The 17,603-nt window shown below is 39.8% G+C and overlaps 2 protein-coding genes across 2 annotated transcripts in view; both read left to right on the forward strand.

Moving 5' to 3' along the window:
- Positions 1–706: 706 nt before the first annotated feature.
- LOC136855582 (uncharacterized) lies at positions 707–6,117 on the forward strand (the record flags this gene model as incomplete). Its single annotated transcript, XM_067132676.1, has 5 exons — positions 707–1,141; positions 1,767–1,861; positions 2,958–3,090; positions 3,611–3,709; positions 5,708–6,117. Coding segments are annotated over 5 exons (1,002 nt in total), but the record flags the coding sequence as incomplete, so codon positions are not given.
- A 10,435-nt stretch (positions 6,118–16,552) lies between these two features.
- LOC136855604 (zinc metalloproteinase nas-34-like) overlaps positions 16,553–17,603 on the forward strand; it is a 31,878-nt gene continuing 30,827 nt past the window's right edge. The window contains exon 1 of the mRNA XM_067132698.1: positions 16,553–16,678. Within this exon, the coding sequence (XP_066988799.1) occupies positions 16,613–16,678 (66 nt within the window). The 5' untranslated portion in view covers positions 16,553–16,612. The remainder of the gene's footprint in view (positions 16,679–17,603) is intronic.

The raw sequence follows: 17,603 nt of genomic DNA on the forward strand, positions 1-17,603 counted from the left end.
CTTCTACCAGTACAAGCACTTCAACTAGGACAAGTACTCCGACCACCACAAGTACTTCAACCACCACAAGCACTTCAACTAGGACAAGTACTCCGACCACCACAAGCACTTCAACTAGGACAAGTACTCCGACCACCACAAGTACTTCGACCACCACAAGCACTTCAACTAGGACAAGTACTCACCACCACAAGCACTTCAACTAGGACAAGTATCTGACCACAACAAGTACTCCCACCACCACAAGCACTTCAACTAGGACAAGTACTCCGACCACAACAAGCACTTCAACTAGGACAAGTACTCCGACCACAACAAGTACTCCCACCACCACAAGCACTTCAACTAGGACAAGTACTCCCACCACCACAAGCACTTCAACTAGGACAAGTACTCCGACCACCACAAGCACTTCAACTAGGACAAGTACTCCGACCACAACAAGCACTTCTGACCACCACAAGCACTTCAACTAGGACAAGTACTCCGACCACAACAAGTACTTCAACCACCACAAGCACTTCAACTAGGACAAGTGCTCCGACCACAACAAGTACTCCCACCACCACAAGAACTTCGACCACCACAAGCACTTCAACTAGGACAAGTACTCCGACCACAACAAGTACTTCAACTAGGACAAGTACTCCGACCACAACAAGTACTCCCACCACGACAAGCACTTCAACTAGGACAAGTACTCTGACCACCACAAGTACTTCGACCACCACAAGCACTTCAACTAGGACAAGTATCTCCGACCACCACAAGCACTTCAACTAGGACAAGTACTCCGACCACCACAAGCACTTCAACTGGGACAAGTACTCCGACCACCACAAGCACTTCAACTAGGACAAGTACGCCAACCACCACAAGTACTCCAACCACCACAAGCACTTCAACCCGTACAAGTACTCCGACCACCACAAGTACTTCAACTAGTACAAGTACTCCAACCACCACAAGTGCTTCAACTAGTACATCAACAAGCACTACAACAGGAAGCACAAGCACGGCCTCTCCTGGTGATGATTGCGGCATTGTACAGCTGAGTCCAACTCAGATACAATGGACTTCTCCCAACTTTGGCCTGGGTAACTACCCTAACAATAAATCCTGCTGGCTTCAGTTATCATCGGTAAGTCTTGTCATTCGCTACGCGTTGCATCTAGACCTCTTCTTGCAATATATATCACTTTCATATCTCGACTACGAACCCGCTCATAGGTGTTTGTTCCTGACCAAAGAACAATATTTTGGAGTGTGGGTTTTATTTATTACCTCCAGTGAAGTTCTGGGTTTAGATTAGTTTGACTTTTTTATGCCTGTCTGTCCATCTCTTTCGCTGTTAGCATGATTACCAGAAAAACTGATAATTAAACTCTGATGAAACTGTAAATGTTTCCATTCGATGGAAACATTCACGTTGTGACCCCCTCTTTGTGATTGACCACTGTGGATGTGACGAAGTCCTCCTGAGAGAGCTTGACAGATATTCACCCCAGTGGATGAGCTCACCCAATTTTGTTAAGGTTACTTCTCATTTGAAATGTTCATCTTTTCCATTTGATCATGCAGTTCTAAGGTATGGGAATATTTGAATGGTGTGAATTCGTTTCGTTAATTATTGCAAATCAAAACAGATTACATATTTCTATTATTATATCCATGGTTCCTGTGACGCCAGTTATAATATTAAATCAAGTAGTAAAATATCCCAGGATGTAATTTAGTTCCTCTAATGAAAAATCTTTCATTTTCAGCCGTCTCCGGCTTGGGCCGTGGTACAACTTCTCTTTTTCAGTTTGCACATAACGGATTACGTTTTGTTCCCCAGCGAAGTCGGGCCACCTCTTTTGTACGTATTGAGACTTGGTCACTTCTTGCTAATGTATAAGTTTATTTTGCTTATGAATGCTCCATTTTACCATACTTGATTCTTGTCCTACGCTTTACATTATAATGCTGCACTTAGACTTTAGGGCAGTTGCTGTGTATAAACAAGTGCATTCACAGTAAAAGGTAGCATCAACCATCCACTGAGATACTATCACTTAGGACTATGACCCTTTAGGACAGCCTGGACAGTTAGATGTCAGTTCCTGGTTCTCTAGGAAAAGATACGAAAGGGGCAAAGTATAACAAAGATGGAAATGGAGAAATTAAAGAAAAGGAAAAGGCGAAATGCTGAAGGCAACATCTTTTAAGCCTGCTGAATGAAGGAAGGAAACTGGTACAGAATGTGGGCTGATGACCTGCCAGAGAGCTGAATAGAAAATATGAGATCTGAAGAGGTTAAGCAATTTGCAAAAACTTACTGAAGAGCCAGGCAATGATGACCTGACCAGAATATTTGAAAACTTTCAAAAGAAGACTTGTATAAAGTGTGAAATGTTAAAAAAAATATCGGAAATGCTGTTAAAGGAGCGGTTAAGAAAAATGGGATACAGTCAGATGATTTTTCAGTTGCCTCATTTAAGCGATATATGCACTGTAGGAGAAGCACCATGCAAAAAGAAAAACAGAACTCCTTTTTTGTTTATGATTTCAATGAAGGAGTCTACAAAGGAGTGCATAAAAGGAGAATCCAGGAGCTTTTATGTACAGATGACCTGGTGTTAACGACAGAATCAGACAAAAAGGACACTGGAACATTTATGAGGTGTGGAATGGAACGGAAAGAGGAAAATGGAAACCAGTATGAGGAAAAAAAATAATAGAAAGCTTCTAATTACTGGAAAAGATTCCATGTAAAAGTTCAGGCACGAAAGTGGATATGAGGAGGACGACACCGATGTATAGGACCACCGCGGAAGGTTTTTACAAAACCTGGAGTGTACAGAAAGAACAAACTGTAAAAGACAGTTTTCTTTAGTAGCATAATTTGCTTCAAAAACTCTTCGTAATTATTCTGTTTCATGCATAAAAAAATTATCATCTTAATATTCTTACAGCCTAACAAATTATCAGAGTGGTGTCAGGATCCTTCCGTCCATGAATACTGTCGCCGAATTCTTCAGCAGCCCGACCAGAAGCGGCGTCGGATTCAAAATGATAATCACCAGCAGGACATCCAACTGTCACCAGGTCCACCTTGAGCTGTATTACAAAAGCACGCTTCTTGGTGATGCACTTTGCCACAAGTAGAATTGTACCTTTCCTGTATAGTTATGAATTATAGAGTCACTTTATCACATAATGTCACATGAAAACGAACAGACGTCGCCTTCTGGGAACCACCGTCAACTGGTACAAACTTTGGTGGCAATATGCTTACAGGCCAGGAAGCGTGCTGTTACATCATACTTGTTCTGTCTTTCCTGTTGCAGCATAATCAGTATTAGTTAGTAACATTACTCATAGTAACAGTCATGCCATTATTCTCAATGCTTACCTTCAATATTTGTTTATTTGTTCGGAGATTTTGTTATTCAAGAGTATGATTCCCTTTTTCTTTATCCCCTTCCCCAGTACAGTGAAGTTTGACAGCGTCATTTTATAAGTGTCTATTTCTTTAGTTCTCTCATTTCAGTAGCGCTTGCTTTCATTTCGAAACATTCTTCTCGCCTCATCAATAACTGGTTTTTCTTTTCCAAAATGGTTGCAGCTCATCACTACAGGTGGCCTCGGAAGCACAGGCACGATAGCTGCACCCCTGCTGCCCAACTTCGTCTGGGTGATGAAAGGCTGTGAATTCTGGATAAGGGTGAGAATTATTATATTGAGTATATATATATATATATATATATATATATATATATATATATATATATATATATATATATATATTATCTCACTGAGAAAGGCTTCTATCGAAGTATTAGATTTACATCAAAATTTTTTTCATATATTTCTTGACTTTTCATTTGCTGTTTGTTTATTCCCCTTGTGCACTTTCATTCTTATGTTACCTTTCAAATATGAGGGAAAAAATCCTTCCAGTGGAAGCCTGATAGCGCATAGTCAGTCCTTTTGCTCTGTGGATCCATAGGAAGGTATACACAGTATAAATAATAATAATAATAATAATAATAATAATAATAATAATAGGTTCTATTGAATATTATTGCTGCTTCAGCTGCATTTTATTTTGTAGAAGACTTTTTCTATTTTCCTTATTGCGGACTTCTCTTCAGTGGAGGTGCGTGCTAACAGCTCGCCTATATTTGTCATTTCATGGGGAAAAGTCAAAATCTGGATTCTGCTTCTTTATATATTCTATACAGTTAGTTATATACAATTGTTGCCGCGACGCGTTTCGACAGACTCTTCTGTCATTCTCCAGCGGGAGCTAGTAGAGGACTGGCAGATTGCATAGGTCCTTCTGAATTTATACACGGGCTTCAGCGGGGGTCATGGATGGCGAATTCTGATTGGTTGCAGTCAGCGAACTTCAAGCCAAATTTCTGCGGCGAAGCTCGATCCTGACAGATCTTCGCAACCTGGGAATGTCATTCATTCCAGCGTTCCCATTGGCCTGCCGTTGCGTGATGTCATGCCGGCTGACATCATCGGTAGTTTGGCTGCTATTGGGCTGCGGATGAATGATGTCATTATCTACTCTTTCTGTCGTAGTCGGGGATTGTCTCGAAGGGCGCCTCGCTCATCAGGGCACCTCCATTTTCAGGGTTGTCGTTTTCAGGTATTCGTTGGATTTGGTGGGTGTTCTGCATTATTCTTCTTAAATTCGTGGGTAGGAGCGATGCCTCCTGCGTCGTATTCATTGTTGGTTTTCTCTCGGCAATGAGGAGCGCCTCTAGCAGGCGCAGACGTCGAGGGGTCGGCGGCTCTCCCGATTATACTTATATTTTGTATAATACTGTCGCGGGAGATGGAAATATTGTGAGTAGCACGGGCGTGGTTTATGATGGCACCCTCCTGGGCGTGGCAGGAGATCCTTTTGACAGACGCATCGTGGTCATTCCAATATAAGCGCCGGGGCATCCTCGGACAGGACATACAAATTGGTAGACCACGTTCTTCTGCTTGAGGGTTCTCTTGCTGGCGGAGAGGGTTATTCTTCATCACCAGATCACGGGTGCGGCGGTTCTTATAATAAATTACAAGATTTATTCTCTTACTGTCTTCGGTCGGTGACGTTTTCCATGACGATTTTCTTCATGGAGTTCTCGTCCTCACGGTACTGGGGATGCATCCGGGCCTTATAAAGATCTTTATGTCATCTTGGGGGCCAGGTTGAGAACACACAACCTGCCCCCAAGATGACAAAGATTATAATACTAATAATTATGCAGCTGATAAGTATACGGCTACGTGAGTGTGTGAAGCTGAGGTCCGTTAATTGAGGCGTTTCCAGCTTGATAACAACATGAAGAGTGAAGAAGTCGAGACTCCATACAAAGTCACGAAATATTCGGCCTGACATGAATCATTTAACTAGAGCGTTTGTCGTCAGAGTCTCTTACGTCGTTGCCCCTAGTTCTATAAACTTTTTTCTTTCTTTCTTTCAAGAAAAGGCTCCCGGCTTCCTCCAAATTTAGTTTCTCTCTATTTAATATTTCTATTCCCCCAGATGTAGGCAGTACATTTTCATTATTAAATTCCTTTTTGGTTTTTCTGGTCTGAGGTAAAAAAGGTGGGTGGGGAGTGGGATGTGTGAACTTCTTCTTCAACCTCCCCCAACCAATTTCTTTTATTAAACAGATATTGATCAGCCCTTCAACACTCTTTTTCTTTCCGACAGTCTCCAAATAACACCAGAATTCAGCTCACCTTCAACTCGATGGCCATGACCACGAATTGTGCCCAGAACAGCGTCATTGTGAATCCAGATGGTGACGTCACTTATCCCTCGGGCAGCAGCAGCACGTTCTGTGGAACCTCCCTTCCGCCGCCAATCACTTCTTCAGCGAACGAAATGAATGTCTTCTTCTTCAGCACCAGAATCTTTATGCGCTTTATTGCCACGTGGTCCGTTGTTTGATAAGCATCATTTATGCGATGTGTGGACGGCTGCAAGCAATGACAAGGGCAGCAGTATCCTTCAATAGCAGTCATTAAAGTGCACTTGTGAACTTTGTAATTTAGAATCATATTCATGTAATGAAAAGGGCAGAAGTTGCCCGTATTTTTTTCTTGTTAGAACCAAGTAAAGCTAACGCATATGAACTTCTTTTTCGTCTTTTAAAGTTACCAGTTATTCTTTTTCCTCTTCTGTCCCATCCATTTCTACTGAGGACTTGCCTGGAAAGGGATTACTGGGTAGTCTGTCCCACAGAACGTCTCTTGCAAAGTCAACTAAATCATTATAAAAGCATTTACAAGTTTTTTGCGACTTTCAAGGCCTGACATGACTCTTCTTCCTCTCATATTCATTTTCTTTCTCATCCAAAATTAGCGCAGAAAAGGGCTTGTCCCGTTGGCTTTCTCCTCCAATAAAGTGAAGGCAAATGCGTATTAATCCCCTTGTGTCCTCTTCCTCTTCTCCTTTCTATTTAATTTTTTTTTGTCTTCCCATCTTTTCGTATGTCACCGACAACCTCTCAGATTAGTTCTTCATTGGACGGGTACCGTTCTCAGCTAGCACTCTGCTAGTCCCGTGTTCGATTCTCCGACCGGCCAATGAAGAATTAGAGGAATTTATCTGTGATAGAAATTCATTTCTCGCTATAATGTGGTTCGGATTCCACAATAAGCTGTGGGTCCAGTTGCTAGGTAACCAATTAGTTCTTAGTCACGTAAAATAAATCTAATCCTTTGGGCCAGCCCTCTCGAGGAGGGTTGTTAATCAGCTCCTCAGTGGTCTGGTTAAACTAAGGTATACTTAACCTCTCAGATTCAGCTCGACTTCACTCGACAATCATCTCTGTTGGTTGGACTGAGCCGAATCTAGAGGTTCACAGCAGGCTTCCCACCCCCTTTCACATCTTAGTACATTTAAGGGTCAGCTTATGGCAAAGGCCTTTGTTGGGCCAACCATCTAAAGATGCCCTGAAATACTGAACCTGACCCCGAGCGAAGAACTGACAGGAAGGAGCAGAGGAAGAAAGACGGGGAGAATCAGCCACGGAAGCACCAGTCATGATATCAGTTATTTGTAAATTGTGAAAGTCAACAAAGGGACATGAAATAGACTCTGAAAACTAAAATAAGCAGTTCTCCGGGACTGTGCTACATTTTAGTGCACATAGCAAGTAACCAGGCATATATTTATTGGTAAGTTTCAAGATATTTACAGAACACACAGTGGACAGTGAAAGATCTCAGACCCAGCTACTTGCCTGAACCATCAGATAACAATTGCAAATTTAGTCTCCTTTCTTTTCTGCTTGTGTCTCAATCCAAAAGACCATTTATCAACCGGTTACAGTTAGAATATCTAAGGTCCACTTACTGACGACGAGAGAACCATTACTTGGAGCGTTTTCGAATTACTGGACGTTTCAGGACATGCCAGTCATTCCCACTATTCCTCGTTCCCTCACAATGATTGTTCAACCTCGGCATTTTGTCCAGGGGATCTTGCATAAATACCTGGCACCTTTGCGTTCATTCACTGTTGAGGTTAGAAATCTGCATGTTCTGAAACGACTAGTGAGCTACAAAATCTCCAAAGTTTGGTTTTGAGAGGTTGGGGTTTTGATATCTCAGGTACAACCCATGAAAAACATCATTTCGACAGCATGAGGAAATAATAAAAAAAAACGACCTACGATTAGCTTCAGTTTATATATATATATATATATATATATATATATATATATATATATATATATATATATATATATATATATATTAGAAATAATCAACACACATTCACGTGTGGAACAGAAATAAACCTCTGACTCACATCAGGATCGAACCCAGGTTTTTCAATTGAAAGGCAAGGGCGCTGCCCGCTAGGCCATACAAGTCATAATAGAAGTTGGAACCTGAGCACCATTGCACGCAGGGAATTACCCGGGCAAGCTAACTGCTAGCATACCAGCGTGTTTTCCCCAACTTCCCGACTCTGCAATGACCCAATTGACAACATTTCATTCGAATTATCCCTTCTGAGTGAATATGATAGAAATAATCAGCACACAATCACGTGTGGAACAGAAATAAATTTCTGACTCACATCAGGATCGAACCCAGGTCTTTCAATTGAAAGGCAAGGGCGCTGCCCACTATGGCCTAGTGGGCAGCACCCTTGCCTTTCAATTGAAAGACCTGGGTTTGATCGTGGTGTGAGTCAGAAATTTATTATGTGTGTGTGTGTGAAAGGCGAAATAGCACTCAGGTTTCGTTTCTTCCTCCGTGTTCCTTCCTTTCCATAATAGAGTACATCTTCAAATTTCACCTTCGTGACTAGAAGAATATACTTGCATATCTCTCTCCCTCTCTCTCTCTCTCTCTCTCTCTCTACATATATATATATATATATATATATATATATATATATATATATATATATATATATATATATATATATATATATATATATATATATATATATATATCTTCTTCTTTTTAACGTGCTTTTTCCCATTTATATATATATATATATATATATATATATATATATATATATATATATATATATATATATATATATATATATATATATATATATATATATATACATATACATATATACAGGTATACAAGCATACATTAGTCTTGATTCTGTGACCGGTTATGCAGACTAATCATGTAATCAATTTTTAGCGATCATTAATGACCTCTTTTGAGCAGAGATGAATTCCATGTCAGCAAGAAATGAGACCAATTTTCAAAATGTTAATGAGCATGTTCGTACATAGCACGTGGGCGCTTAAAAGCTATCTCCACATAAATGACATTGGTGTCCGAGTACGAACAAGCGGTCTTCTCCGTAGGAACAGAATTGCATTTATACACACACACACACACACACGCACACACACACACACACACACACACACACACACATATATATATATATATATATATATATATATATATATATATATATATATATATATATATATATATATATATATATATATATATATATGTTTATATATCTTTATATGTATAAAGGATATATACATAAATGACATATATAAGCAGTCTTATTCTTAGGAACAAAAGTGTATATATACATACATACATATATATATATATATATATATATATATATATATATATATATATTTTTTTTTTTTTTTTTTTTTTTTTCACGAGCCTAACCTGGGGTTGATTTATCTGGCCATAAACACACTCTGAAACTCACCTGGCTGCTCAGTTAAATTCATGAAAAGAAGTAAGTTAACAGTAAATTAAATGGTATCCAAAAGGAATGCAAGACTTCACAACTTAGGTTTTATTACAAGGATCAGAAGGATATTGCAAAGGGAGGTTCTCACTTGCTCCTTGGCACTGATATTATGTTACTCACATAACAAAGTGCCACTCTCAAAGATTTACGATCTATGGTAAAATTCTTAAATACAGAATGAATGATCTCTAGCAACAAAATCACTGTGGGGAAACCTCTCGATTACATGGAAACACAGATTCTGCCACGTAGGCCTGTAAGTCTTCAGGAATGGATCTTGAAGTGATCTTCCACGTCGGGAATTAAGGAATTGGCACCGTGGGTGAAGCAGGTGGACACAGCAGCAAACGCCCATTCTGCAAGACAAACTTACTGTCACCTTGATGCTGAGAAAACTCTTTCAAGTTCACTTAGGAATGCTGAAGGCTGAGAGGGAGTAATGTGTTCAAGCGGATGCCGTTTGGTTTATTAGGTAGTCCTGTGACGTTTACTACGCTAGTGAATACAGTTTTGCACGGCTTGTTAGGGAAATCCATTTATATATATATATATGGATGACATATTAGTTGCCACTGATTCAGTAAAGGAACATTTAGAAGCTCTTAGGGAGGTTTTTAGGAGGCTTAGGTTAGTGGGTTTGAAGATAAAATTAGCTAAGTGTAATTTTCTGAAGAATCAGATAGCATATTCGGGTCGTGTCATTTCTAAGGAAGGTGTTAAAGTGAATGAGGATAAAGTTAGGGCAATTGTAGATTTTGCTACTCCCAAGAATAAGAAACAGATTTGGTATTTCTTAGGCATGGCTGGATTTTTTCGTAGGTTTGTGAAAGGTTTTTCCACTCTAGCATCTCCTTTAAGAGATGTCTTGAGGATGACGTGCAGTTTGTATGGGGTGACGGGCAGCAATCAGCTTTTAAGAATATTGAGGATGCCTTAGGAATCCTCCAGTGTTGAAGTTTCCTGATTTGGAACGTCCTTTCACGTTGGTGATAGATGCCAGTCATGATGGTATAGGGGCCTGCCTTATGCAGAAGTTTGATGAAGACTCCATCCGACTGCATTTTACAGTAGGAAGTTTAAGACGTGGGGTAGTAATGAACGGCTATGGTCGGTAGTGAACAAAGAGGCCTTTGCCGAAGTGTCTAGTTTGGTTCATTTTAAGATGTTATTGACGGGCAATCAAGTAGAGGTTCTTACGGATCATAAGCCATTGTTGGATCTTTTCAATAAGCCGGATCTTTCCCCTAAAAGGGCTAGGTGGTATCTGACAATCAGGGATTTTGATGTCAAGCTTCATGTTATGTATCTGGAGATTGCATTGACTGGGATGTTAGCTTAGTAGAAGCTAAACAGGATGAGGATGAGATTTTGGCAGACGCAAAAGCATTTCTGAGAGGGGAATTAGTTAGGAAAGGCAGGCGCAGACTAGCAGTACTTGGGGCCCGAGGCTACTTCAGGTCAGGGGCCTTTCTAACAGACACGTACACATTTATCATATTTTGTTTTAGTACATGTTTCAATATGAACAGTAGTAGTTAGTGTCATGTTTAGGCAGGTTCTGCATTTAATTTATATTGAAGCGATTGTCATTTTCTGTTCTAATATAATTAAAATATGTACCTTAGTGAACGAAATAGAAAAAATATGGTGAAATTGGTACACAAGAATATGAATTCAGTCAAACTTTCTGTGGGCTCTAGTTGGTAACTCTCTCTCTCTCTCTCTCTCTGAGGGCCTCACTATATAGCTTATATATTTTTAGGAGAAAGGGCCGCAATGAAAGCCTTTGAGGGCCGCATGCGGCCTTTGGACCGAAGGTTGCACAGGACTGCCTTACACCATGCATCATACTACGTACACCACACCACTACCTTAAGGCTCAACGGCGTCAACCCTGTCGCTGCACCCAGCTGACATGAATTGAACTCGTACACAGGCCAGGGTTGCCAAGTCTCGTGAATATACGAGTATTGTTGCCAGTTAATTTATTGATTTATTTTTTAATCATTGCCTCATCGGAGGCCCCCTCGGTACCCGGGGCCTGAGGCTGCAGCCTCATTACCCTCAATGTAAATCCGCACCTGAGGAAGGGTTATAAGTTGCCTTTTGCAGGGCTTGAATTAGAAGGTAATTTGTTAGTTAGGAAGATTAGATACAGACTGAGAAATAGTGAGGATAAGGGTGATACGACGCAAATAGTTGTTCCTAGGAGTTTAGTGCCTATGGTTCTGGATATTGTTCACTGTAGGTCTGGAAGTCCACATTTGGGTATTGAGAAGACGTATCAGAATATATGGGGACAATTCTTTTTGGAAGAATATGCTCACGTCAGTGGAAGTCTTTGTGAGAGGTTGTTCAGTTTCCAATGCGTGTAAGCCATCGAGGGTTGTTTATTGTAAATTGGGTTTATTTCCTATTCCCAGTAGACCTTATGCTAGGGTCCATATGGACCTGTTATCCAATTTCTGTGAATCTAGTTATGGCCATAGGCACCTGTTGGTGGTTGTTGACGAATTAACTAGGTTTGTAGAGGAGGTGGCAGTCGCATTCATTAATGGATATATTTGTCGTTATTGGGTTCCTGAGGTGCTGATTACAGATAATGGGAGAGAATTTGTGAACAAGATGTAAGAGTGTTTTGTGAATGTAATGGGCATTCGGAAAGTCTTTTTTTTTTTAACTGAGGAGGACGTCGGTTCATAGAGTTAAACAAATCTTTAATGGTCTGAGTTTAGTGTTTGTTTTTGTGTTTTGCAGTATTTAGTTAAAATTAGGTATAAAATACCATACCATAGGGTTTTATTGATATATGGGTTTCCTTTTTTTTTATTTGCCTGCTTTTTTCTTTCCTGTTCGGAGGTCTGGTAACTTATAGGTACTTTCTTTTGTTTTGTTTTTTAGATACTGAAGTTTCGTATGCTCATGACTTTGGGGGTCGTGGCATGGGCTAATTCTGTAGTGAGGTTAAGCCCAGGTATTATTATAGAAGAGGATTATGATGTGCGGTTGTCGTCTGACGCAATGTCTTTGAGTATAGAGTTTGAGGATATAGGCTATGTTCGGCAAGGTTTGAGCTTGAAGCACCCCAGAATAAGTTCAGTTGCTTAGGAATTTTTTGGGTGAGATGGATATCAGATGGGATCTGTCTGATCCGTTACGGGGTTGGCTAACCGAATTTAATGCTACAGCTGTTAGGGTTCAGGATAGGATTAAGAAGACTTGAACATGGCTTCCAAATTTAGGTGCTTCGACTTCTCAGGTCTCTTCTAGAAGGAGTAAGAGGGCTGCGCCATTGGAAATTGGAGTCTTTGTGCTCATAGGAGCGATTGCTATTATGTTAGTTTCTAATTTGGTGAGAATTGAACAGGTATCGGCAGAATTAGTTAACCAGGGTAAAACTCTGATAACTTTACGAGATAGTAATAAGAAATTAAGGGAGGGCTTTGAGACTTTGAGGCCTTCTGTAAATGGGTTATTGGTCACAGTTGATAGGATTAGGGGAGACTTAGATATACCTTGTTGAATATTGAGAAAGAAGCGGAATCCATGTCATCGGAGATTCAAACACACATTAAGTCAGTGGTTGCTGCTTCTAAGGGGTGAATTTTGGAGATATTCTACCTCTCAGGCCTTTAGAATCGACTTTAATGCATGCAGCATATCTGTGTGGCTCTCAGGTAATTTTTACTGGGAAGAATTTGTATCGCTATTATGGGAGTTTAAAAGTGAGTGTCTGATAGGGGCTGCTTGTGGAAATGCCAGTTAGTAACTTGATATCGTTTCATAGTTTTATCATACGACCTTTCCCAAGTGGGTTTAATGGTTCAGTAACAGTATGGGATAGTGAGGGGGGGGACCAGTTTCAATCCTCGGCTGTCAGCTATAAGTCAGAATGTGTTTTATTTCATGATAGATATATTTGCAACAGTAGTATCTTTATGCTTATAAATGCTGACTGTTAGCATGTGAGAAGATGTTAGTTAGTACATAACCAGACTCCTTCTGACTGTGACTTTCGAACGTTCCAACATGAGTGATAGGTGGCCTCTACAAAGACTCTCAGCACAGTGTTTCGTCGGAGCTGTGAAGTCTCCATCCGGTGCCATAATTCGTCGGATATGTTTCTGCTATGAGGATCGCTACAATTCCACCATTTCCTCCAGTGCCGGAAGACGAACTTTTCCCTATCCCGAATCAATACCTCCTCATCGCTGTTTTATCAGTGATCGGGGCCTTTGTTGTCATACTCTGCGTAAAGTGGGGTGTGTCTTTTGCACAAAAACAGTGTGTGGGTAAACCCTTAAGGGAAGATCAATCTGCCAGGGGTGTGGCTGTCCATTTTGTGCACGAATCTGGAAATTAAAAAGTGCTATTTCCCTAGTGCTGGGGGCAGCACTTCTTTGGGTGGCCGAGCATCTGAAAAGCCTATAGGTCACAAGTATGTTATAAATTACAATACACAGTGAATGTTGAATTAACAAGTGGGGAGAAAAACTCTCCCAAAATCTTGGAGAAAATGTGTAGCTATCACTGGAGGCATTTCCTCACCAAGTAAAATGGTGGCGTCAGGATTCTCGAAACATGGGATCAGGTGACGTGACTTCCTATGTGCGTTCGCCGGAAGTATCCAGGTTCCAGTGGGGAACGTGTGTTCCTTTTGCGCGGAGTTCCAGGGTGTGAAGGGATTAGATATGGGAAAAGGGAACCATTGGAAGACCAACATTGAACATTATTAAAAGCCTTCAGTGAAGACTTGTGGTTCATGATTTATCATTCAAGACTGTGAACATTGTTGTTTGGATGTAGGAATCACATTCAATTTCCCAAACTGTAGATTGTTTTTCTCCATTTTCATAATGTTTATGCTGTATACATATTTTATGAGTAACATGGGAGGAATTCCCATATCTTTATTTTTATGCTTTGGGAATTAATGAGGAATTCATTTGACTTCTTCAGATGTTTCGCTGAGAAAGAGGATGAAGATGTACTTATTGGAAATGTACTGGACTTTGACTTATTTTGACCTTTGCAAGTTACATTATCAGACTACTGTATAATGTAAATGGTCTTTGGGAACTTTAAAATTACATTTTAATCCATTTTCTTATTTCTTCCAATCTAGTTATGTTAGATTTTGTCAAACATTCTAATCCATTTCTTATTTCTTGCCATCTAGTTATGTTAGATTTTGTCAAACATTCTAATCCATTTCTTATTTCTTGCCATCTAGTTATGTTAGATTTTGTCAAATAAATCATTTTGGGTAAAGCTTGTTTCGCTGTAGACCTGACAGAGAGAGAGAGAGAGAGAGAGAGAGAGAGAGAATGCAGAGTGAGCGGGTACTGAGATGTGATACCAGTAGCTTTCGAACGGCTGCTACCAAGGTTACCAATAGATGGGATCTCTCGACCTTGTAGTAACAGGTAAGCAATGAAATTACCTCTTTATGGGCATATATATATATATATATATATATATATATATATATATATATATATATATATATATATATATATATATATATATATATATATATTATGCCCTATTAACAATTTCAGATAGGGTCATAACCTCCTTCTACATCGATTTTAAGTAATGGATCAGTACATTTTCTCTCTCTCTCTCTCTCTCTCTCTCTCGTCATCCAGGTCACTATCTGATCTAAGTAAGAACAGCAAACACTTGACTACCAAAAAATATCATTTATTCAGTAATCTAACATGGCAAGTGGTTTGAAATGAAGTAAAAATGAAATGGAAATATCAGCGCCCCAGAATTGGTACCCTCAAAATAACCAAGTAAGATATCATGGTACTATTAACTTCCACTAAGTAAATCTCAACATATAAGTTAAAATAAGACAATATGACCGAAGTCGAGACAGCAGATAAAAATAAATCAGTCAAATTAAAGAGGTTTTCTTGGAAATAAAGTTCCAGCTCACCTCACAGGCAGTAGGCTACTCAAAAGTCCTCCAACCAGGCGGATCCTGACACAAAGCCATCTAGACCCTCAATGTTTAGCCTGTTTTCGAAATGGAATATTCACATTCACATGGCATGCCCTTCAGAGAGCACGAACGAACGCACTTGCCGGATCTTGGCGACTTCTTGCGGCATAACCAGCACCTCGCCCAGGGTACGATGCCCCCTTGTCTCCGTGGGAAGCCATACTGACACTAGGTCTTCGTCAGCACTGACTTGCTGAATACCTAGGAGATGTTTCCATTTACCTTTGCCAGAAAGTCTCCAAGCAAACTGCTTAACCCCAAAAAAACCAACAGTATAATATATCAATAACCTTCAGCGTTTCATATATATATATACAGTATATATATATATATATATATATATATATATATATATATATATATATATATATATATATATATATACAGTTTTAGCACAGTAAATTTGAGTCAAAGGACATCAAAATTTAGAATGTCAAGGTCAAGGTGTCTTTTGACAAATAGATATCTTTTCACACGATCTTTCATTGAAAGCAAAGAATAATATTTAAACAGGACAGTAAAGCGATGACTTGCCAGCCAGATGGTTTGCAAGGAAATCCATTCAAACTGGAAAACTCTCACGAGCCATTTACTTACTGAACAACACCCCATAATCTATATGATCCATTTGTGTGAAGAGAAAGTAGAAATGGATTTTCTGAAGAAACAGACAAATTCACAAACAAATGAATTATCATTTGCCAAAACAGCCGCGGCAAGTCGGAGTCCTGGGGTTTAAAAAGTAGTATGACATTTCTCATTTGGAAGCAAGGGGTCGGGAGGAGAAAGCAATTCGGTTGTTTACAGTCGAAGACTCTCGGAGAACTACAGAAAATGCAGATTAACTGTCTTTGCTACCTTGAAAATGATATTACTCAAGAATGATCTAGAGATGAAGTGAACTCACGAATACTGAAGGTGATGTGAAATCGCTGAATTATGATGGTGGAAGGATGGGATGATTCTGGATCGTTGTCCATCCATCGAGGCCAAATAGTTCGTGTGATGATGCTTATTAAATGACTCAGCGGAACGGCCATCTTTTCAAACCCGTTTCATTAATATTCAAATGACTCTTGGCTGTTACACGGTCGATTTTCAGGTCAATTCCATTACGCCAAGAGAGAGAAATAACCATAAATCTCGTAAAGTCTGTAACTAAGCACACTTGTATAACCCGAACGGTGTGATCAAGAGATAATGACATGCATCGAAAACATACCGCGGATAAGCCACGCTTCAAAATACCAACGGAGCAGGAACTATAAAACTCGCACGAGGCATTACATCCATACCACTTACCCCGTGTCTGCTCTTCGGTACCAGTCAGGATGGGTTTCATTCTGTGTCTGTCTACTTGTTCCTTGGTGTTCATCCTCGGGCTCGCTGCTGGACAGGTAAGTCTTGTCGACAAAATCTTGAATTCCCGTTAAGAGATATTTCATAGATGACTCCAGGTGGAAGCTGTGGTCCTTTAGATTTCAACTAAATGAGGCATAACTTTCCGTACAAAGGAAATGTCAAGTGCTTACATTCGAAATAAGGCTAAGAAGAACAGTATACAAAAAAATTAATCCAGCCGAAAGTTTAGAACGTGAAACGTAAGTAAGTTTACTTGGAATTTTTACACCAACACACAAATAAAATCTTTCCCACCAACACAGTCTAATACTAGTTTTGCTTTCATTGAAAATCCTTTCCACAGCCCTTAATTAGCTTTATTTTTTATCATGCATCCTCAAAATCCACCACATTACACCCTTAAATGCTTCTCGTTCAACTTACACCAAATACATCTATTCCCTGAACTCTAAAACATCTTGCAAAGTTGCTTTATAACACTGCTCTTCCCATATCAGTCCATCACCTTATCTATCTATCTATCTATCTGCCTTGTCTTGGTGTGGCCTCAAGTGTGCAGGAGTTGGTGTTAATTGTATCAAGTGTAATTCTATATCAAGTACATCAGTCATGACGCTTTGGGAATGATCAAGGTGACCTTCTCCTCTCACCTGCTTTCCTTACCTGTAACCCATTGCTTACATTTGCCCAAACAAAACTAACACACAATACATGTATACTGTGAATACCACATACAAATCCATATATGAGTTGGTAGCTTCATGAATCAGAAATTTCGGTTTGTAGACCAGTGCTTTAACACTTGACCTGCTGTCCCAGAAGTTCAAAGGGACTGCCCCCTACGTGCCACCACTTTCAGGGCAAAAGTTGTTCGTATTTTTCATGATTTTGCAACCTCATTCTGTCTGTGACTCTTCTCACATAAACTCTATTGACACTCATATGACTTATACACTGAAG

Source organism: Macrobrachium rosenbergii, chromosome 32, assembly GCF_040412425.1.
Source record: "Macrobrachium rosenbergii isolate ZJJX-2024 chromosome 32, ASM4041242v1, whole genome shotgun sequence".
Taxonomy (NCBI): Eukaryota; Metazoa; Arthropoda; class Malacostraca; order Decapoda; family Palaemonidae; genus Macrobrachium; species Macrobrachium rosenbergii.